This window comes from Cervus elaphus, chromosome 5 (genome assembly GCF_910594005.1).
Source record: "Cervus elaphus chromosome 5, mCerEla1.1, whole genome shotgun sequence".
NCBI classification, from domain to species: domain Eukaryota; kingdom Metazoa; phylum Chordata; class Mammalia; order Artiodactyla; family Cervidae; genus Cervus; species Cervus elaphus.
This window is the reverse complement of record NC_057819.1, coordinates 128364691-128387023: the sequence shown is the minus strand read 5'-3', so window position 1 is coordinate 128387023 and position 22333 is coordinate 128364691. Positions and strand designations below refer to the sequence as shown.

The 22333-nt window shown below is 49.5% G+C and overlaps 2 protein-coding genes across 7 annotated transcripts in view; one reads left to right on the top strand and one right to left on the bottom strand.

The window, feature by feature from the left end:
- The window catches only part of RAB37 (RAB37, member RAS oncogene family), a 66242-nt gene that overhangs the window by 17863 nt on the left and 26046 nt on the right, over positions 1-22333 (top strand). The gene's annotated exons all lie outside the window — the stretch shown is intronic.
- CD300LF (CD300 molecule like family member f) lies at positions 1765-20880 on the bottom strand. Of its 6 annotated transcripts, none has more exons than XM_043905572.1 (8): positions 20745-20874; positions 19446-19610; positions 9123-9452; positions 7682-7769; positions 6302-6414; positions 3900-3922; positions 3427-3576; positions 1765-2950 (listed from the first exon to the last, which is right to left on the bottom strand). In XM_043905572.1, exons 2-8 carry the CDS (start codon positions 19486-19488, stop codon positions 2732-2734), a joined length of 966 nt encoding a protein of 321 aa, XP_043761507.1. In that variant the 5' UTR covers positions 19489-19610; positions 20745-20874; the 3' UTR covers positions 1765-2731. The 6 variants fall into 6 exon arrangements, 5 of the variants coding, with proteins under 5 accessions (XP_043761507.1, XP_043761508.1, XP_043761506.1 ...); XM_043905573.1 differs by having other exon boundaries at positions 7682-7727; XM_043905571.1 differs by having other exon boundaries at positions 7682-7781; positions 20745-20872.

Below are 22333 nucleotides of genomic sequence, written 5' to 3'. Positions count from 1 at the left end.
TTGTTGTACAACAGAAATTAACATAACATTGTAAATCAGCTATACTTCCATTTTCTTTTTTTAAAAAAAGGGGGGTGGGCTCTGTCTTCTGAAAGCCATAAATACACACGTATTCTCTCTCAAAAGGAGACTATCCAAACCCTCCAATGTTTTATAAAGTGGAACCTTTAAATATTAATGATTCAAACACCAAAGGAGGGAAACTCCGGCACCTTTGTCAGGCTATAAATACCTGGGCACTCAACCGGAACTGAGTGGTTAAACATCTTGGAGTTTGTCCTAACAGAGTGTGCCTTCCTGGGAAATGCTAAGTGCCTCCCTCACTGAGGCCAAATGAACCTTATCTGAATTTTCTCTCCCTTGCAATAAAGGTGCTAGTCCAGAACCCAAGGTCTGCCTTAGCAAAGCCTCTGTGGAGAAGCCGGATACGGCTGAGACAACACCAAGATGGTAATCTCTAAACATTAAGAAACAGTTTCCTTCAGCCCTCTTGCACATGTTTGCCTCCCTTCCCCCACCCTGACCATTTGCCCAGCACTCTCAGGCTTGAACAAGTTGGGCTGGATTCAAGACAGATTCCTGTAGTCACGACCCAACACCGGAAGAACCTAAGTGCCTCCTGTGAGGACCACCACTCAGAAGTCCGCTCTGCCTGGCTAGCTATAGAATGGACTGGACAAAGTTTACAAATATCAGGGCCTAGTCAACCCCATCTCTAAGGATATGAAAAGGTCCCTTTTCAGAATGCCATCTATCCAGATGACTGGAATCTGGGATTTTAAAAAAACTTTATATCCAGAGATATATCTGGTAGGTGCCTATTTTAAAGGCTGACTGAGGCGATTAAAAGTTATATGGACAGGAGAAAGGCCAGTGTGGGCAGAGCGGGGCAAGTCGGGGGAAGAGGAGCCAGAAGGAGGGTCCCGGGGCAGATGGGGATCCGTGGACCCCTGGGCCCCGTGGTTCCATGGAAGCAGCCACAAGGAGGCAACAAGCAGAGAGTGATCAGGCCTGTGCTTTAAAGAGATCCCTCTGGCTGCTGGGAGGAGGATGGACTCAGGGGCAGAGAACAAGAGGGACTCCAGGCCAGGGACTGGACTAATTGGGTAACCATGGAGATGACAAGCTGAGACAGGAACCAGGATTCCAGAGAGAGAGGTGTCGGGACCCTAGAATAAAGACAGTAAGTCCGGCATCTATAATATTTCTTTTTATTTATTTGGCTGTGCTGGGTCTTAGTTATGGCATGCAGATCTTCGATGTTTACCTGTGGCATGTGAACTCCTAGTTGTGGCATATGGGATTTCATTCACTGACCAGGGTCCAAACCCAGACCCCTTGCAGTGGGAGCTCAGAATCTTAGCTACCGGACCACCAGACAAGTCCCAGTCCAGCATCTATAGATACTCACGGACTATCCCTCTGTGAGTAACAGTGTACACACACACACACACACACTCACACACATTATCCTCCTTATACACACAGTCCAGGTGGTGGCCCAGACTCTGGACTCTGGAGCCAAGATGCCCAAGTTCAAATTTCAATTTAGCCACTTGCTGGGGGTAAAACTTGGTAAGTCACTGAACCTCTCTGCACCCAGATTCCTCATCTGTAAAGTGGGGGCAGTAATGAAAGCATTTTCTTAGCATTGTAACGAGGATTAAATTAGTTATTGCAGGTAAAGAATTTAGGGATGAGTGCCTGTCACAATAGTACATTTTTCCTATTGTTCCTGTAACAAATTACCACAAACACAGTGGCTTCGTGAAAATAATAATTTATTCTCCCGTAATTGTGGAGGCCAGAAGCAGGAAATCAGTCTCACTGGGCTAAAGTCAAGGTGTCGGACAGACTGACTCTTCTGGGGGCCCCAGGGAAGGCTCCGTTCCTGCCTTTTCCAGCTCCTGGAGGCTGTGGTGTTCCCTGGATCCTGCCCATATCATCCTGACCTCTGCTCCCACCACCATCACTCTCTTCTTCTCTGTGACCTTCTCACCTCCCTCTTATAAGGACCCTTGAGCTTATATTTAGGGCCCAGCTGGATAACCCAGAATAGTCTCCCCATCCCCAAATCCTTGACTCCATTACATCTACACAGTCCCTTTTGCCCCAGAAGGTAATGTTCCCAGGTTCTGGGGCTTTGGATGCGAATAATTTCAAGAACCATTATTCAGCCCACCATTCATGATAAAGTGAAAATGTGAGTCGCTCAGTCGTGTCCAACTCTTTGTGACCCTGTGGACTATAGCCTGTCCACGGGACTCTCCAGGCAAACATAATAAAGTGGGTTGCCATTCCTTTCTCCAGAGGATCTTTCCAATCCAGGGATCAAACCAGAGTCTCCCACATTGCAGACAGATTCTTTACCATCTGAGCCACCAGGAAAGCCCACCACCCGTGATAAGCAATAAATAGAAGTGAATTACTGTTATTACCATTATCATCCCGCTTATTCCCTTAGCAGCTCCAGATTGTATCCCCAACCCTGTCTCAAGCTGTGTGGGAGAGAACGGGATGTGGAAAGACCTCTGTCTAACTCTCAGAAGCTCCCTGAGACCAGACCCCAAGCCATCAGACCAGAGCTGGCCGTGATGCCAGCCGCATCAGTCAGAGACCTCAGTCAGTGGCTGGGCCCCTGAGGGGACAGAGAGGGCAGAAAGCAGACGAATGGAACAGGAAGGTACTCAGAGGTCTCCAGGGGGCTCAGAGAGGGGCTCTGGGGCTGAGGCTAAGGCTTTCTGATGACGCTGTACTCCGTGGCCTCCTCGAGGATCCTGCTGGGAGGGGGGCCGTTGAGGTGCCCCGTGTTGCCGTAGGTCGGCTGTTCGTCCAAGGCGTCCAAAGACAGAGCCGCGTAGGTGATGCTGTCCTTGGAAACCTCAGCCTGCAGTGAGGATGTCCTCGGGGTTAGAGGGGTGTAAGGGATGTTGTCCCTGAAAACGTCAGCCTGCAGTGAAGATGTCCTCGGGGTTAGAGGTCCTGGCCGGAGGCTGCCCACACGTGGAGGAGGCCTTGGAGGACCCCGGGGAGACAGACCCTCCAGGACTTCTGGAGGCTTCTCCCAGGCCCTCCAGCCCCTCCTCCCTCCACTCAGCCAGGCACCCTGAGCTCCGGTCATAGCAGAAGTTGCTCTCCCTCAATTCCGTGCCAGGGCAGCACATTTTGCACAGAATACCAGGTCACTCGGCCGCACCCAGCATATGGACCGTGTCTGACTAGGCTCTGAGCCTCCAGTGCTGAGGTCTGGTACGGAGGTGATGCCAAAGGCTAAAAGCCCACAGGGGCTCTGCAAGCCAGTCTTTCAATGGCTGCATCTTTGCTCAGCGCCCACCTTTCCACGTGGGCGAGAGAAAACCCATCCTCAAAGGAGGAGGCAACAGTGGGTCTGGTCTGAGCCCCATAGCAGCCCCACTGAGCACATACCATGTTGGCATAGTCCCCGTCCCCCGAGTAGGCCTGGGGCGAGGAGGAGGCCCTCCCAGAGGCCTTCTTCCGGGAGGAAACAGAGGGCTTTTCAATCTGTGGCAGGTTCAGGTCTGCATAGCTTATGTCGCTCCCCGGGGGCTGACGCACCTAGGAGATGAGACACAGGTTCCTCTTCCACAGAGGGACACGTGGCTCGCTGGTTCCCCAGGACGCCCCGCTCCCAGCTTCCTCTGCAACCTCCACTTCCTCTCAGCCTCCCACGCCTGCCCCCTCCCAAGCTCCCCGCCTTCTTGCTGATTCCAGCATCTTCCCGGGCCCCTTCCCATCCCTTGCAGCTGGATCGTGAGCATACAGGCACTTGGGCATGGGGATTGTCTGAGGCACCTGGGCCTCGGTGCTCCTGGCAGATGGAAAACAAGAAAGGGGCAAGGTGTCCAGTCTTTCTGCTCTGACCTCGGGGTCTCTCTTACCTGCACTGGGGATGTCCCAGAAGCTAAAAGACAAAAACAACCAGAGTTAGAACGCCCACTCAGACACTCAGCCGTGCCCCCAGGTCTGGGGAAGAAATGAAGTGAATTAGGCTTAAAGCTCAGAGAAAAGCGTGAGAGTGTGTGTGTGTGTGTGTGCACACGCGTGCACACTCCGTCTTTCAGTTGCATCCAACTCTTTGCAATCTCATGAACTGTCGCCCCACCAGGCCCCACAGTCCATGGAACTTCCCAGGCAAGGATACTGGAGTGGGTTGCCATTTCCCACTCCAAAGGATCTTCCTGACCCAGGGATCAAGCCCACATTTCCTGAATTGCAGGCAGATTCTTTGCTGCTGAGCCACTGAGAAGAGACCTGGTCCTAATCCTCATCCTCAGATGATAAATAAGGAGAGCTCAGTCCATCTATTCCCTACATCGCAGAACTGTGTGATCAGTTGCTCAGGTGGCCCTGCCAGCTATCAACTCCTCTGGGATTAGGCTCAGCCCATAACTTCTGGAGTTCTGCTCATAACTCCACCGTTTCTCGACCTGCCTGTCATCTTTCAGGGGTCAACTCAAGTCACACCTACTTTCTGCAGCTACCCAGGCTGTCGAATCCCTCCCTTGCGGGCTCCCAGGGTATTTGATTTATGTCTGTCTCATCACCCGAATCCTCCCGCCAGTGCAGGAGACCCAGGTTTGATCCCTGGGTTGGGAAGACCCCCTTGGAGAAGGAAATGGCAACCCACTCCAGTATTCTTGCCTGGGAAAACCCCATGGACAGAGGAGGCGGGTGGGCTACAGTCCCTGGGGTCGCACAAGAGTCAGACACAACTGAACGACTAAAGCACAAAAGAGCAACACCCTCGTCCTGTTGAATTCTGGTTAGTCCTCGGGTAGGATGGGGGCTGCTAGGTAGCCGAGCCCGTTCTATGCTTTCCCGGTGTTGGCTGCATCAGGCGCACCAGGGCTCCCGTGGTAAAACTTGCTCATGAGACAGGATTGTTCTAAACTGTTCTAAGCGCTTGAGCTGAGTCAACACTGCATGGACCAGCTTTCAGTTGTGGTTCCTATTTCTTTATGTCCCTGCCATCTCCTGCACCTAGCTTTGGAGACTACAAAGAAAGAATATAAACCACCCCCGCCCCCCGGGTTTTAGGGGGGACAGAATGTATTTAGGTCACAGACAATACATTTGGGAGAAAATATGATGAGCCAAGAATCAGGCTCCCCTCTTCCCAAACTACAAGATTCCCCAGGCTGTGGGGAGGGGGCAGCGTTAAACAGGGCCCCGTGAGAGTTCGGGTCCCGCTGGATTCCGAGAAGGAGAAGGTGCAATTATTGCAAGAATGTGGAAGTGGAGCCAGACAGGAAAAGGGTTGGTTGAGGCCAAACCTCATGACTGACAAGTGCAGACTCATGAGCAGGGGCCCTTCCCTAAAGGGTAAATTTACATAGAACAAGGAGGGTAGCTTGGGAAAAGGCTGGAGAAGAAGAGCAGAAATAGGCCTGGGGTTGTCCCTGGTAGCTCAGTGATAAAAAATCCTCCTGCAAATGCAAAGACGCAGGGGTTTGATCCCTGGCCCCAGAAGCTCCCACATGCCTTAGGGCAACTAAGCCCATGCACCGCAAGTGTTGAGCCTGTACTCTGGAGCCCAGGAGCCACAACTACTGAGGCCCTCACGCCCTGGAGCCTGTTCTCTGCGACAGGAGAAGCCACCTCAATAAGCAGCCTGTGCACTGCAACTGGAGAGTAGCCTCTGCTCGCCGCAACTAGAGAAAAACCTGAGCAGCAACGAAGACCCAGCACAGTCAAAAATAGATAAATAAATAAAAACAGGAGTGGCCACCAACCTTTCTGAGAAAACCCAGAGGACTGGGTATGTGTGTGTCCAAGCACATGTGTGCATTCATGTGCGGGCTGTGTTTGTGCGTGCATACACGTCCATGTGTTCTTGCACACGTGCGTGTACATTCGCTCATGTGTGCATACTTTCCTGTGGGTTTTTCCCCTTGCCCTCATGTCAATTCAGTCCCTCCGTGACAACCACAGGAAGTGGTGGTCAAGACTCTAAAGGGTCTGGGTACCCCAGAAGGGCTGCCTGCCTAAGATCATCGTCACCTCTGCCACAAAGAGCCAAATCAGGAAATAGACAGGGAGGCAGAGCAAAGAGGCAAGAAGAACAAGGAGGGATGTTCAAGGCAGACCTGACACTGAAAGCTCTTGGGCTCACCTCCAAGCTCCAGCTCCTCAAACCGCCAGCTCCTGTGGCCTTCGGGACAGCGACCCTTCCGGAGTCTGCGGGCGATCCGTGGGTCCGAAGGCTCCAGGATGACCACGCAGGCTGTCAACCCCACGCACTGCTACCCAGCCCAGCCCAGCGTCAGCCCAGTCCCCTCACCTTTCTTCGGTCTCTTCGCCATTCTCCAAGCCACAAGCGAGGCCACCATGCAGAGAAGCAGCAACACCGCAAAGATGAGAGGAAGGAGGACACTGAGCCCCAGGCCGTCAGTGCTGCAAACGACAGATGCTGCAAATGACAGGTGCTGGCTCACCTCCCCCCTTGACCTTATCCCACCCACATGGGGACAGAGATGGCCACACACCTTTAGACCTTCTGACTGCAGGGCTGTGGTTTCCAGCCTGGGAAACCCCTACTCCTGGGTACCCGCAAATATTTTATTTTTCCTTTTCTTGGCCACACTGCAGGGCTTATGGGATTTTAGTTCCTTGACCAGGGATTGAACCTGCACCCTCCGCAGTGAAATCATGGAATCCTAACCACTGAACGACCAGGGAGTTCTCCAAAGATGTTTTTTTAAATATTCCATTTATTTCCGCTAAGTCTTAGCTTCAGCAGGCAAACTCTTAACTGCAGCACGTGGGATCTAGCTCCCTAACCAGGGATCAAACCCAAGCCCTCCACATTGGGAGAACAGAATTCTAGCCACTGGACCACCAGGGAAGTTCTGGTTTAAAAAAAAAAAGATGGAGAGGAGGGTTGCACACGGTGTTTCTGTGGGTCTGCAGACTGAACAGAAATTGTGAGGCAAAGGCTCTGAAAAGGTTTTCCTATTTCTCTGCTTGCCCCCTGTGCAGGCTGAACCGTGTCCTTCCTCCAGTAGTTCACTCAGAACCTGAGATCCGTTTGGAAGCAAGATCTTTGCAGAGGTCGTCAAGTTAAGATGAGGTCATGCTGGATCAGGATGGGCCCAAGTTCAGTGACTGGTGTCCTTATAAAGGATAAATTGGTGGTCTAGTGGCTAAGACTCCTCCCTTCCGATGTAGGGGACCCAGGTTCAATTCCTGGTGAGGGAACTAGATCCCACAGCTGGCTACTAAGAGTTTACAAACCACAACTAAGACTCAGTGCAGTCAAATAAATAAATATGTTTTTTAAAAAGGCAGCGGGGGTTGGGGGCGTGGGGAATTGGGGCACACAGACACACGAGGAGAAGGCCATGTGATGTCAGAGGCCAAGGCTGGTGTGATGCTGCCACAAGCCAAGGAATTCTCAGCTTACCGGCAGCCCCAAAAAGTGAGGAGACTGGCCTGGGACACACTCTACTTTAGAGTCCCAAGAAGGAGCCAACCTGCCCACACCTTGGTTTCATTTCTGGCCTCCTGGGCTGTGAGAGCAAGCGAAAGGAGACCCTAGCATCCTGGAGCCCAAGAGGGCAGAGACAAGCTCTGGCTTGGTCCTGGGACTACAAAGCGTGCCCCTTCAGAGGAGTTTGGGCCCAGTGGTCCACGAGGAACGGCAGCATCGGAGCTGGCTTACCTGTTGTTGGAGCTGTGGCCGGTCTCAGCTGAGGAGCGAACAATATCTTTTGTGGTGACAGTGGAGGTGGTGGGCGTGGTGGTCGGCACTGTAGTTGGTGCTTGGCATAGAGACCAGGTTACACACCACTCTGCCTGCTCGCCCGCCCGCCGCCCTAAACGTGCCTCTGAGTCTGGGGGGTCGGGGTCTGGGGAGCATGGGCCTCCCTGCCCTGAGGAGTCTGGAGCAGGGCCAAGGGAGGGGCCGACAGCCCGGACTGCTCATATCTCCCTGGCCTCCAGGAGACCCAGAGCCTCAGAGGCAGCGGGGCTGGCACTGGTCCAGGGGGGTCAGAGGGGCCCAGGGTCGCCTCAAGACAAGGGCAGCTGGAGGGCAGCTGAATTCAAATGCTCCAGCTGCTTATGCCGGGGCCTCGGCCAGTGCCTCCCCCATCTACTTATCCACGAGGACGGGAGTAGACTGGGGGCTACCAGGCAGCTGACATAGCCGAGGTCTGCGACGTCAAAGGTCAGGACCAGCCCTGAGCAAAGTCCCAAGGTTCAGGAACAGCCTGCACCTGAAGGACGTTATTAAGCTCCCACAAGGTGACAGTTCTCAGGAATGTTGTCAGGATTGAATGAGATGACGAACCTGCTCTGCTTTGCAAGTACAATGAGCCTCACAGGTTCCAGGTGTGAGCGTGGGGGTGGGGGGTGGGGGACGGTGACTGCTGACTGTGTACCCAGCCCCCCTGCCACACAGGTGCCCCGTGAGCTGGTGTCATCTATCTGAGGGCCAGCAGAAGCAGAGCCCAATAGATAAATCATGTCAAACCAAGATCGCTGAGCTAACATGCCCAGGAGTGTTTGCATTTAGGATTTAAGAAGAAAGCATCAATCATCCCAAATGTGTAAATGGCTCATGATGGGGTTTCAGGCACTGGAAATACAGCCCTCTGACAGTGAAGCCCTTTCCAGACCCCGAAATTAAGCACAGCATCCCCCACTGGGTGGCGTCTTTCCCCTGAGATGGGATATGGACCACGTGGTGGGCATGGCAGCTCTGAAGACCCAACCCTGAATTCCGAAAGAGCAGGAACACCCCCAGGGCAACAGGGGTCCCAGGAAAGCACTGGCAGGAATTGGGGGCTCCAGGTCCCACAGAGGAGGGTCCCTTGGCCCACGGGCTAACACTGGGACCTTCATCTCCTTGGGAACAGACTCGGCTCTGACTGTGCAGAGGAAAGCAAGGTGCCGGGAAAGCCTGATCCCGTCCCGGAGGAGGCCCTGGAGCCAGGAGAGTGATGAGGGGAAGCCCTGCCCCTCCCAGCCCAGGTGGTCAGCGGGGGCTCCGTGAGACCTCAGGACTCCCCCACCCCCGTGACTTTCCCTCTGAGGGCCAGCTGGGTCCCTGGACAGAGCAGGCCGTGAAGAGACACGTCCACATGGACACAGACTCTTACCTGGGTCAATGGTCACTTCTACTCGGTTCCCCAGGTCAATTCCAACTTTCTCAATCCCACACCAGTAAGTGTCTGAATCGTCTAGCCTGAGCTTCTCCATGGTCACGGTGAACGAGCGGTCTTTCCAGTTGTCCCTGATGGACACGCGGCCCTTCTTCACCCCCTTCTCTGATCCAGTGGTTTTAACCATGATCCGACAGCTGCCCCAGTCGGCCCCCCGGCACCACCACTTCGGGTAGGACTCATACCACGGGTCGTATCGACACGGCACGGTCAGTGATGCCTGCTCCACACCTCTCACTGCTCTGGGACCCGAGATGGCAGATGAGCCTGGAAATACAAATCCATGCACCTGTCACCTCCCGCCCTGGGGGCAGGGCCACAGCCTCCTGCCTTGTGAATAGTTCAACCAGACCCAAGGGTCTCCTGAGCGGAGAAACAGTCAAGGAACTGATCAAGACAGACTTTTTGTCCTTCAAAATTCTAGCCAAAGTCACCAGGAAAATCCCATGAAAGCAGAACTGCAGATCTCAATGAAACAAAAACATTGACCCAGAGCAAGAGTACCTTCCTATAATTAACCCCTTTCCCCCTGTCTGTAGCCAGTAAGTCTTTCCACTCCAGCAATGTCCATTTGCAGTCATCCCAGTGTTATTCTGCTCTGATGGGGAGGAAAGAGCAAAGAACCTATTTGCACAGAAGATGACTCTTGTGCTGACAACCTCAGGAAGTCCAGGGGAAACATCCCCATCACCCAGCTCTGGAGAAACTGTTCCTAAGGTTCTAATTGTGTCCACTGGTTCTATAGTAAACCAGCCTGGTAGGAAAGTGAAAAAGTGAAAGTGAAGTCGTTCAGTCCTGTCCAACTCTTTGCGACCCTGTGGACTGGGTCCCTACCAGGATCCTCCGTCCATGGGATTTTCCAGGCAAGAATACTGGAGTGGGTTGCCATTTCCTTCTCCAGGGTATCTTCCCGACCCACCTTTGAAATTGACCAAAAGAGTGATGCCAATCGGTTTCCCGGTGCTCTGGAATTTTTATTACCCAGATCCCATTTCTTCCCACTGAATTGCTTTGGTTGCTTTGTCAAAAAGCAAATATGTGAGTTCTTTATGGATGTTCCATTCTGTTCCATTGCTCTATCCTTATGAAGCTCCAATACTCTGGCTCCTTGACGCAAAGAGTCGCCTCATTAGAAAAGACTCTGATGTGGGGAAGGTTTGAAGGCAAACAGAGAAGGTGGCAGCACAGGACGGATAGAGAGCATCACCGACTCAATGGACATGAACTTGAGCGAATCCCAGGAGATGGTGAAGGACCAAGGAGCCTGGTGTGCGGCAGGCCATGGGGTCACAGAGAGTTGGACGTGACTTAGCCACTGAACAACAGCAATAGCAATGTGAATCCACACTGCCTTGAATACTACAGCCCTGCAGGAAGGCAAGTATTATAGAGAAAAGCGGCAGCATTTTCTGATACATATGATTTTCTTGCTCTTTCTTTCATTTCCTCATCTTTGAAAGATTGGAGATACAGAGAAATGTTTCTTTACTGTAAGGAAACGACACTTCAAGCATCATGAAGAATGGCAACTGTCACTAGTACTTGATGTCAGAACCTGGAAAGTGGTGAGGACCTCGGCAGTCTGGAAAGCAGATGCCCCTGAATGGGGGGGCGGGGTGCTGGGAGGTGGCGGGGGTGGGCACTTATCCCATTGTCCTCATGCAAGAAGCAGGCAGTGGGGTTTCAGATCTTTACACTTTAAGGAGTAGCTCCAAATCTGGGTGAAATCTCTCTTTGAAACTTTAACTTAAACAATAGCAATCTAGCCTGGGCCTCCCAGACCCATCTGCCGGCAGACCAGTTGTGTTCTGCTTAGGGATATTTTAGCGCACTAAATGCATGTATTAGAAAAGTAAAGAGGACTTTAATATGTCAAACATTTATTTCAAAAGTTAAAACAAAAAACAGAAGGAGGAGTAGGAAGAAAGAAAAAACTAGAAGAAAGGAAATAATGAAGGTAATGAAAATTAATGAAGCTGAGAGAGGCTTCTCTGGTGGCTCATTGGTAAAGAATCTGCCTGCCAATGCAGGGGACCCAGGTTTGATCCCTGACCACACGCCACATGGTCAACACACATTTGATTTTCTAAAAACTCTTAGCAAATTAAGAGTAGAACTTCCTTTATCTGATGAAGATTATCAAGTAAAAGCCTCAGCAAATACCGCAATGATTGTGAGATATCAGTGTATACTTTATAATTGTCAACCTGGACATTGATTCTGTATCCACTTTTCTGTACGTGTTATCCATCTGTACATATTATTTTCTGAAATTCTGACCAACGTAGTGAGACACAGAAAAATATAAAATATATCATTATTGGGGGGAAATAATTACATTTAGGGAAAATATTTAAATCTTCAATTTAAAAGGATTTTCATTTTTAATGGAATTCAGTAGAGTGGCTAAAAACACAATAAATATATTAAAAATCAGTGGCTTTCATGTAAACCACTAACAAGTAATTGGAAATCAAAATGGAAAAGTGCTCATTTACAATAGCAATAAAAGTGTACTCAATATCAAGGAATAGCTTGAATAGAAACAATTAGGATTTATAGGAAAAAATCATACACAAACACTTTGAAATTTTCTTGACTGACATAAAGTTTTATGCATAAAAGAGCTATAATTTGGAATGAAAATGCTATATATTGCAAAAATTTTCTTCCTTCCCAAATACATTTAAAGATTTAACTCAAAAACCCCCAGAACATTTTTAGAACATATACATTTTTTTTCAGATAACCTCTGTCTACAAATAGGTTTGGTATATATGTGTGTATATACATGTCTATGCATGCATGTGTAATAAATATTATATGTAATATATGCTAGAGGTTATCTGAATAAATGAAGGGACAAGAATTTTTAACATCTGAAAGTTGATCAATGAGTAAGGACTTGCCTGCCAGAAATTAAAATGGTACCAGGCCTAATAAACAAGCCATCTTGGTAATCTAACAAGACTAGGTAAGCGCCTCAATCGAATACAGCCAATAGCCTAAAAACAGACCTAGTCTATTTAAGAATTTTATATATACCATAGAAAACTATGGCAGAAGGTGAAGAGAAACTAAAGAATCTCTTGATGAGGGTGAAAGAGGAAAGTGAAAAAGCTGGCTTAAAACTCAACATTCAAAAAACTAAGATCATGACATCCGGTCCCACAATTTCATGGCAAGTAGATGGGGAAAAAGTGAAATCAGTGGCAGATCTTACTTTCTTGGGCTCCAAAATCACTGCGGACAATGAATGCAGCCACAAAGTTAAAAGATGCTTGCTCCTTGGAAGAAAAGCTTTGACAGTGTATTAAAAAGCAGAGACATCACTTTGCTGACAAAGGTCCAGATAGTTAAAGCTATGGCTTTTCCAGTAGTCAGGTACAGATGTGAGAGTTGGACCTTTAAGAAGGCTGAGTGCCAAAGAACTGATGCTTTTGAATTTTGGTGCTGGAGAAGACTCTTGAGAATCCCTTGGACAGCAAGAAGATCAAACCAGTCAATCCTAAAGGAAATCAGTCCTGAATATTCATTGGAAGGACTGATGCTGAGGCTTCAATACTTGGACCACCTGATGCAAAGAGCTGACTCATTGGAAAAGATCCTGAAGCTGGGAAAGATTGAGGGCAGGAGGAGAGGGGGACGGTAGAGGATGAGATGGTTGGACAGCATCATCGACTCAATGGACATGAGTTTGAGCAAACTCCAGGAGATAGTGAAGGACCAGGAAGCCTCGGCATGCTGCAGTCCACGGGGTCACAAAGAGTCAGACATGACTTAGCAACTAAACAGCAGCAGTATAGAAAACTAAAACGGTAAGCAGGGACGGGGAGGGTTGGGACAGAACCCTCTCCTGTCACTTCTCATGTACTCCATCAGGTAAACAGAGAGAGATTAAGGAGGTCAGCATAAAACAGGGGAGCATTTCTAAAACAGGAAGAAAATACAAGTGAATATTTATAAAATCTCTAGATGACGGGGAGCAGGTTCGAAACTTGAAATTAACGAACGAGCGGAAACAGAGTCAGTAGGGAATCTGACTACATGCAAAGATAGCACTTGGATGTACCAATTAAAAAAGACTAAAAAGACAAAGAACAGACTGAGAGACATATTTAGAGTGAATAATATAGAAAAGGATTAATAGTGTTTCTCTTTTTTTCAAGATTTTTTTAATGTGGACCATTTTTAAAGGCTTTATTGAATTTGTTACAGTATTGCTTCTGTTTTATGTTTTGACTTTTTGACCACGGGGCACGCTCCCCGACCAGGGATCGAACCTGCACTCGCTGCCTTGGAAGTCAGAGTCTTAACCACTGGACCACCAGGGAGGAGATACTATTCCCAATAGTCTCTCTCTTGATTAAGAATGTATAGAAGAAAAACATTTAAGACTCCATTTGGAAAACTGATGAGAGATAAGAGGCAAGTCACAAAGAAGAAATTCAGTGGCTAATGAAATTCAAATGTTCAGTTTAAACAACGTAACAAACAAGAAATGTGGAAGACAGCACCACTTTCCACATATCAAATCAACCAAGTGTTGATGACGCGCATTTCGCTGACCGAGGCCAGGTGGTCCAGGCACTAGGAGAAGACGCTGGAAGGAGGGTAACTGGTCCAAACACACAGAAAGCCATGAGGCAGTTTCATGTGTCAAACACAGGCGTGCCCTTTGCTCCAGTAATGACACTTCTAGGATTTAGTCCTCAGGAAACCATCAGAGAGGCACACAAAAAGGGTGTGCACAAAGATTCATTACGTAGTTAGCAAAAATAAAGGAAACAAGACCCACTTCCATCAACTAGGGAAATAAGTACATAATGAAGTAATGCAAACACTGCTAATGAGGCTTAGAAATGTTTTTAATTATGTGGAAAATTCTCCTATGAAGTGAAAATGAGCGTTTTTTAAAACCATATACAGTATAATATCAACTAACTTCTAAAAATGCATAAAAAAGATAAAAAAATAAGCTAGAATGTAAACAACTGGTTGCCTTGAGCATTAAGAAAGACATCAGGTTTTTTATATTTCCTAATTCTTCATTTTTTTTCTGTACTTCACTTTTTTTTTTTTTCCCTGTACTTTCGCAAGTATCAATAATGAGCACTTATTACTTTCAAAATCATAGGAAAAACAAAAATGTCTGCACAGGGCTGTTTAATAGTGTGGTAGGCAGAGTAACAGCCCCTAAAGATGTCCTAACCCCCAAAACCTGTGAACACAATCAGCCTTACATGGCGAAAAGGGTCTGTGCAGGTGTGACTGAATTAAGGAAAGTCCTTATCAGAGGAAGGCAGGAGAGTCAGGGTCAGAGAATGAGAGATGACTGTGGACCGGGGGCTGCGGGCATGCGGGGCCACATCCCAAGGAGATCGGGCAGCCTCTGGAAGTTAGAAGAGTCAAGGGGTTGAATTCTCCCCCTAGAGCCACCAGGAGAAATGTTGCCCTGTTGACTCGTTTCAGACTTCTGATCTCTAGACTGTGATATTATAAATTTGTGTCCTTCTAAGCCCCTAAGTTTGTGGTCATTTGTCCCAGAGCCCTAGGATTCTAACATAGACAGCCACCTCATCTTTAGTTGCCACGACTCCAATGGCTTAAAGAGCATTTAATTTTGGGCTTCCTTGGTAGTGCAGTGGTAAATAAACCGCCTGCCAATGCAGGAGACGTGGGTTCAATCCCTGGGTCAGGAAGATCCTCTGGAGTAGGAAATGGCAACCTGCTCCAGTATCCTAGCCTGGAGAAGTCCACGGACAGAGGAGCCTGGTGGGCTACAGTCCGTGGGGGTCCCAGAGAGTCAGACACGATTGAGGGACTGAGCAGGCCCGCACTGACCCTTGAACCATCTATCCACTCCCTTCTCAGACCCCTCTTTGGGGTGCCCACTCCCCATCAACCTTCACAGAGTCTGGCTCTGCTTTGGGGAACCGTCCTGCCCCCAGAGGCAGCCCGGAGCTCCAAGAAGCAGCACCTTCATGGGGCATGGCTCCTCACAGCCTGGATGATGGAGAGTAATCCTAGATCAGGTGGAAACCAAGCCGCAGCGGGGAGGTGACTGACTCAGTGTCAGTAAGCGACAGGCGGGCCTGGAGGTCCAGCTCAACAGGGGACATCAGCTAGTCTCCACTCTGGGTCAACACATCGGGGGTCTGGTCCCCCTCTGCCACCACCTACAGTGAGGCTCACGTGCGACAAGGCAGCTAATTTTTCTCTGAAAAAAAAATTTTGTTGTTGCTTAGTCACTAAGCCATGTCCAACTCTTTTGCAACCCCATGGACTGTAGCCCACTTGGCTCCTCGGTCCATGGGATTTCCCAAGCAAGAATACTGGAGTGGCTTACCATTGCCTTCTCCAGGAGATTTTCCCGACCCAGGGATCCAACCCGCGTCTCCTGCATTGGCAGGCGGATTCTTTACCACTGAGCCACAAAAGAGAGTCATTAAAAGTCTTGCTTCTCACAGAAAATGAATTGCTATGAAGCCCAGTGGAAAGTTTCTGGGTTGTTTTCTGTGTACTTTTGCAGCAGTGAGCTCTCAAGAAGAAGGAAGCAGTGCTGGTTAGATGTGTTGCTTGTGATGGGAAGCTCTATGGTCAAGGCTGGTCACAGGCTGACACCGAGGTTCACGCTGGCGACTAGGTTCTTACCAGCACACAGCTGTGCTGTTCCGCGTCAGACAAACATTCCTGCTCTGTCTTAATCCCTCCCAAACCGTACACACACGCACATACACTACTCTCACATCTGCTCGCCATTAAGTTCCCCTGTTCCAGATGTCAGGGGGAAGAACAAAACCCTCTCTGTGCCTTCCCCACCTTGCTTTTCAATTTGTCCCCTAACTTCTCACCCTAGATCTTCCTCCTCTGTTTCCACACCGAAACTCAAGGCTGAGCATCCACAAGCCATCTCCAGCCACCCACGAGCCACACGTCTCTCTGCTCCTCTAAGACCTTTTCCCCTAACAGATAGAAGCAACCTCCCCACCAACGGCCCAGTGGGTCCAGAATCAGCTTGTAACGCAGGAGACAGAGGACGTGGGTCCAATCCCTGGGTCAGGAAGATCCCGTGGAGGAAAAAACGGCAACCCTCTCCAGTATTCTCACCTGGAAGATTCCCTGGACAGAGGAGCCTGGTGGGCTACAGTCCACAGGGTCTCAAAGAGCACACAGCACAAAACCTCCCAATCAGCCCCAGCAGGAGCGTGTGGGGCCTGTAACAAAGGCCTTCTGTTCCTCAGCCGTACCAAGGTCAAGCTCATTTCCATGTGAGAGCCTTGCTGTCCCCTGTGCCTGAGAAACCTCCTGGATCTGAAGTACCTGCTCCTTCTTGTCCTCCAGGTCTCAGCACAGGGGTCTCCCCCTCAGAGGGCTCCTTCTAAGCCCACCCCATCAAAGGCGCTCCCGCCGCCCCCTGAGTCGGGGCATGGCGCTTAGCTTTGCTCGCAGCATGCATCACTGCTTGTAAGTATCCTTTTCATTTCTACACCTGATGGACTGAATGATCAAAGCAGACCATGGAAAACAGTCACAGGTCACAAAGGACTGTCCGGTTGCCACACCTTTCGGAGCCTCAGACCCAAAGGCGACCACAGGAAGTTTTCTCAGGAGACCATAACCGCTCCTAACTCTTCTCTCTGCTGTTTGATTATTTTCTTATTGAGATATAACTCACACATCATGCAATTCACCCTTTTAATTTGTACAGTTCAGCGGTTTTGTGAGATACTCACGAAGCAGTACAAACATCACCACCAATTCCAGAACGCAGTCATCACCCTAAGAGAGACCCCATATGAAGGGGTCCCTCCCCCTGACCCGCTCCCCAGCCCCTGGAGACCACTAATCTACTATCTCTATGAAGTTACGTATTTCTAGACATTTCATATGCATGGAATAATACAACATACACCCTGTTGTGTTTGGATTCTTTACCAAGCTTAATGTTCTCCAGATTCATCCAGACTGTAGCACGTGTCAGTACCTCATTAATTTTTATGACTAGTATGCCATGGTATGGGTACACCAAGTTTTAATTTATCCATCCATCAGTTGACAAGCATTTAGACTGTTTCCGCTATTTAGCTCCTATGAACGATGTTGCCATGAACATTTGCATATTCGTTTTTTACATGGACATATGTCTTCCATTCTCTTGGATACATACCTAGGAGTGGAATTGCTGGCTCATGTGGTAACCACATGTTTAATATTCTCAAGAATGTCAAGCTGTTTTCTAAAGTGGCTGTACCATTTTACAATCCCATGAGCAATGTCCTCTCCAGGTAATGTTAACAGCCTCAATTGTTTGATTTTATGAAAGTAGAAGGACATAGATTCAGTGGGTGGGATGGGATGGGTATTACAGCAATCGTACTGTTCCCTGTCCATTAGATGGATTCACTCATTCAACTAATGCTCACTATTTGTCTCAACTGCACCAGTCGTTGCAGGACGGCACAAAAATCCTGGTCCTCCTGAAGTTTATATTCTATCAAAGTGCGGGGAGGGAGAGGATAAACTGTGGAGAAAAGTAATGCAAGGGAATTGCTTTTTTTTCTTCTTCTTCTTCTTTTTGGCTACACCACGTGGCATGTGGAATTTCCCCAACCAGAAGTCAAACACAAGCCCCCTGCAGTGGAAGTGCAAAATCTTAACCACTGGACCATCAGGGAAGTCCAGAGAATGGCTGTTTTCATTAGGGTCATCAATGATGGCTTCAGTGAGAAGCAAAGACGGGAAGGAGGTGAGGACTGGAGCCTTGGCTCTCTGGAGAAGAGCACTGAGCAGATTGAACGTCACGGGCCTCGGGCCTGTGGCATGAGTGTGCCTGGCATGTTCAAAGAACATCTGAGAGGCTGGGATGGCTGGAGTGTGTTGAGCCAGGGAAAGCAGAGTGGAAGATGAGACCGGGAGATGGTGTGGAGGGAGACCCGGATGGTACCATCTGGTAGCCTCTGTAAGGACTTTGAATTTGTACTCTAGGATGGAGGTCATTGGACGGTTTTGACCAGAGAAGAGACAGGATCTGGCTTACATTTCAAAGGATCACTATGAGATATGAGAGAAGTGATGGATGCCCCTGGGGTTCTGCCCAAGCACCTGAAAAGACGGAATTGCCAAACACAAAGATGGGAGAGAAAGGAATTTGACAGAGGAGATGTGGTCAGGCCACATCTGAAATGTCAACATCTGGGACTTCCCTGGCGGTCCAGTGGTTGAGGTTCTGCGGGGACCCAGGTTCCTTCCCTGGTCCAGGAACTGAGACCCCACAGCTCATGGCGTGGACAGAAAAAAAAAAAAAATGAAAAGTCAACATCCGAGTGAAGATGTCGAATGGAGAGCTGGATAGAAGATTCTTGAGTTCAGAGAGATGTCCAGGCTAGGGATACAAAAGCGGGAGTCATCTCAGAGAGGAGGTGAGATCAATAAGAGGCTGACTCTAGAGAGAGAAGGTGCTCAGACACTGAGCTCTATCAAAGCCAAGAAAATCCCCTTGACTTTTAATCAAAATGATACCCATGGGAATTCCCTGGCAGTCCAGTGGTTAAGACTCGCACTTCTAACAAGTCTTAACCATGGGTTCGATCCTTGGTTGGGTGGCCAAGATCCCTCTTCCCACGTGGCATGGCCAAAAAAACAAAAAGGTCTCCATCAACTTCAAGTTGACTTCAACCCTCTGTCTCTGCTCATATCCTAGCCCCCTTTTCCTCCTCATCCTACCAAGCTTACCTTCTCTCAACCTTTCCATTCTATTTCCTTCTTCCCCGAAAGCCTAGAACCAGCTCTTCCACTCCATCAGGCAAATCCCCTCCTTCCCTTCCTTCCAGGTCCCCTTCACCCTCACCCCTTCTCCAGAGCCTTCCCGTGCTCATAACACTTTCTGGAAGGTGGGAGCAGGGGTGCATACTCCCCATCTCTCCTGAGCAACCAGGGCACCTCTGCTTCTCCCCCACCAGTGCCGGCCCCCAGTCCGTCCGTCCTGAAGGATCAGCCCCCAGGGGTCAGGAGTGATGCCTGGTGCTGGCTTCATTGTGAAGACCATGCTCCACCTTTCTGCGTTGGCCTTGTGGACCCTGAAACCCTGAGCGCAGGGTTGAGTGGATGAAACCCACAGGCTCACGGCTGGGAGGAACTACCCAGAAACAGAGCTGGCGCCTCAGCAGGACGCCTTGCTGAGCCCCCTCTTTCCTCTGCCCGCGACTTCCTCCTGCCCCATCAACTTGCCGTGGGCGAACAGACCCGGGCTCCGCTCACCTGAAAGCGGGAGGAAGAGGCAGAACAACAGCGGCAGGTACATTTTGTCTTCACACGGCTTCGGGTGCAGCGTGTCAGGGAGAACCAGCGGCAGCCTCCTTCACTTCCAGCCCTTCTGCTTTCGCTTACTCTCACTCTCGCGCTTCCTCCTTTGGTCCTTTCCCACTGGCGAACGAGATGAAAAGCGGAAGGAGGTGGGATGGGTGAAATTTCAAGGCCATGCAAGAAGCAATCGTGAATACGCTTTTGAGAAATACCTCCCTGGCCGGAGCCTCGAGGGGTTCTCTAAAAGGAGAACTCTGCTCCTTCTCAGCCTTGAAGGTTGCAGACCCGCTGGGTCTGAGCGGCTTTTCCTCAGTCCTTCTCCCCTGGTGGGAAGATTGGTTTAGGGGGAGCCTGGTACCACAGCAGAAGTTGTGGAGAGCCAAGACTGATGGACACAGTGGCCTACATGTGGGATTTCAGGCATAGCTTTATGCTCAGGAGCCCGGAAGCTCAGGAATTCTACTTATTCACAGGGGGGCTTGGGCCAAAGTCACAGGAGAGATTCTAGATTCCAAGCTAGACCAGAGATGGGAAGGAGAGGGTGAGGAAGTGTCAGAACCCAGACGACTGGGACTTCCCTGGTGGTGCAGTGGTTAAGACTCCAAGGCTGTGAAGTAATTAGCCTCCAACTAATAAAAAAAAAAAAAAAAAGACTCCAAGGTTCCAGTACAGGGGGCAAGGGTTCAATCTCTGGTTAGGAAACTAAGATCCTACACAGCTCATGGGGCAGCCGAAAAAAAATTTTTTTAATAAGTAAATTAATTCATTAAAACAGACTACCTACTAAAAGAAAAGGGCTCAAAGAGTAGGAATATGTGATCAGGGAATTCCTGGTCCAGTGGACAAGAGGGGCCTCTGTCCTGAGAACATACCAGAAACTCTTATCACTGTGCCCAGCTTACAAGGCGAGCATCCGTGAATATCGATTCTAGTCTGAATCCTCCAGAAACTTGTCGGTATACCTTCCTGAAGAAACCAGCTCATTGTTCATGGCTATGCACCCCTAGCACCTCACCCCCTCGACACACACTTTGTAATAACTACCTCATGCAGTGGAAATAAAAGATGCACCCCCCAGTTTCCCCCGCCTGACCCCCTTTCTGACAAATCTGTGTTGTCAGAGATGTCATCCTTCCCTCCCCTTCCCCTATCAGAATCCCAGCAAGACCTGGGATGAAGCCCAGAAATTAGGAAAGGGTCAGACCTTTCTCAGATTTTGTTCCTGGAGCCAGTTTTGCTGTGCGTCACACGTACCTGGTGATGTCTCCCAAGGAGAGATCTGAGCCCCTCATGTCCTTATCAGGAGTGACTAGGTGTCGGGAGGGTTATTTGCAGAGGAAAATGCAGCTGCTGATAAGCAAGGGTTTTCCAGGATGTGGCCAGAATTGGCTTCTCACATTACGTCCTTCCAGGCAGTCAAGTCAGGTCAATGATACAGAGTGAAAACTTGGTCAGCCTCCGTCCCTACCCTACTGCTCAGCAAAGTCAACCTCAGCCTGTGACCCTGAATAGCTATCCTGAGAGACATCTGGCCTCAGCAAACGGAGACAGCATTTGGCTTCCAGGGGAAATGACCAATGAGTTAAGTAAGATGGGGCACCCTGGAAAGCAAGGGGCACATGCTTTGAGGGGTGTGGGGTGATCTTTCCTTTCTCGGGCACAGTCAGTAAGAAGCGAACAGTCTCGGAGCTGCTCCAAATTTCAGCCTGTGTCCTGACCCTCTGATCCTGGGCCTTCCTGGGTCAAGAACAGAGATTCTGCTTGGAGTCAACAAAAGAGAATTCTCTGGGGACATCCCTGGTGATCCAGAGGTTAAGACACCTTCCACACTTGCAGGGAAGGTACCAATTTTTTTGTATCTTGATTGGGGTAGTGATTACATTGGTATATACATCTGTTAAAACTCTTTCACTTATACCCTACAATGTGTGGCTTTTATTGTACATAAATTATACCTCAGTAAAGTTTATTAAAAAGAAAGAAAGAAAGGCTTCACCTTCCAATGCAGCTGGTACAGGTTTACTCCCTGTTCAAGGAGTTAAAACCCCACATACTTCATGGCCATAAAACAGAAACAAAGTTATAACAAACTCAGTAAAGACTTTAAAAGTGGTCCATGTCAAGAAAAGAGAGAATTCTCTGAAAGTCTCTAAGTGACAGTGAGTCCGTTCCTCTACACAAATGCCCCTGGGGACTAGAGGAGTGTCAGGCTGTTCTGGGAGCCCTGTGTCTTCCATGACCCATTTGAGGCTCTCCTCCTGGCTTGGCCATCGACATCTGCACGAGTCCGTCACCTCGCTGGGCTCCCACGTCTCCACGTGTGAAGGAAGGGGTTGGACGGGTCGTCTGCGACTCCCCTGCTCTGAAGCACCTGTGTGTGTGAATGTGTCACGTGTGCACGTATGCATGGGCACACGTGTGGTGTGTTCATGTTTGTACCTGGGCCCATGTGTGGGAGTGGTGTTACCCGTGCGCACTGTCCTGTGCGTGCTAGTGCGATGCGTGCACAGGCGCTGCTGTTCAGTTGTGCATTCGACTCTTCGCAACCCCTCGGGCTGTAGGCTCCTCCGTCCTCCACGATCTCCCAGAGTTTGCTCAAATTCATGTCCACGCGTGCAGTGCGTGTGTACTGTGTGTGTGTGGATGCAATTGTCGGGTTGTCCTGATGACTAAGAACAGAAACTTGCTCAAGCTACCTCTCTAGGTCACATGGGCTTACAAACGACAGCGTTTTTTCTGGACTCAATCTTTTCAGGATCTTTACCAGGTGGCACAAGTGGTAAAGAACCCACCTGCCAGTGTAGGAGACCTCAGAGACCCGGGTTCGATCCCTGGGTCAGGAA

What these genes read in the sequence shown, in the direction of transcription:
- CD300LF (XM_043905571.1), bottom strand. Translation starts at nt 19,488, where the DNA reads ATGTACCTGCCGCTGTTGTTCTGCCTCTTCCTCCCGCTTTCAG. An exon ending in AGAAGTGACCATTGACCCAG is followed by an intron (nt 7,782 to 9,122) that starts GTAAGAGTCTGT and finishes CTCTATGCCAAG; the next exon opens with CACCAACTACAGTGCCGACC. An exon ending in GGCGAAGAGACCGAAGAAAG is followed by an intron (nt 3,923 to 6,301) that starts GTGAGGGGACTG and finishes TTTGTCTTTTAG; the next exon opens with CTTCTGGGACATCCCCAGTG.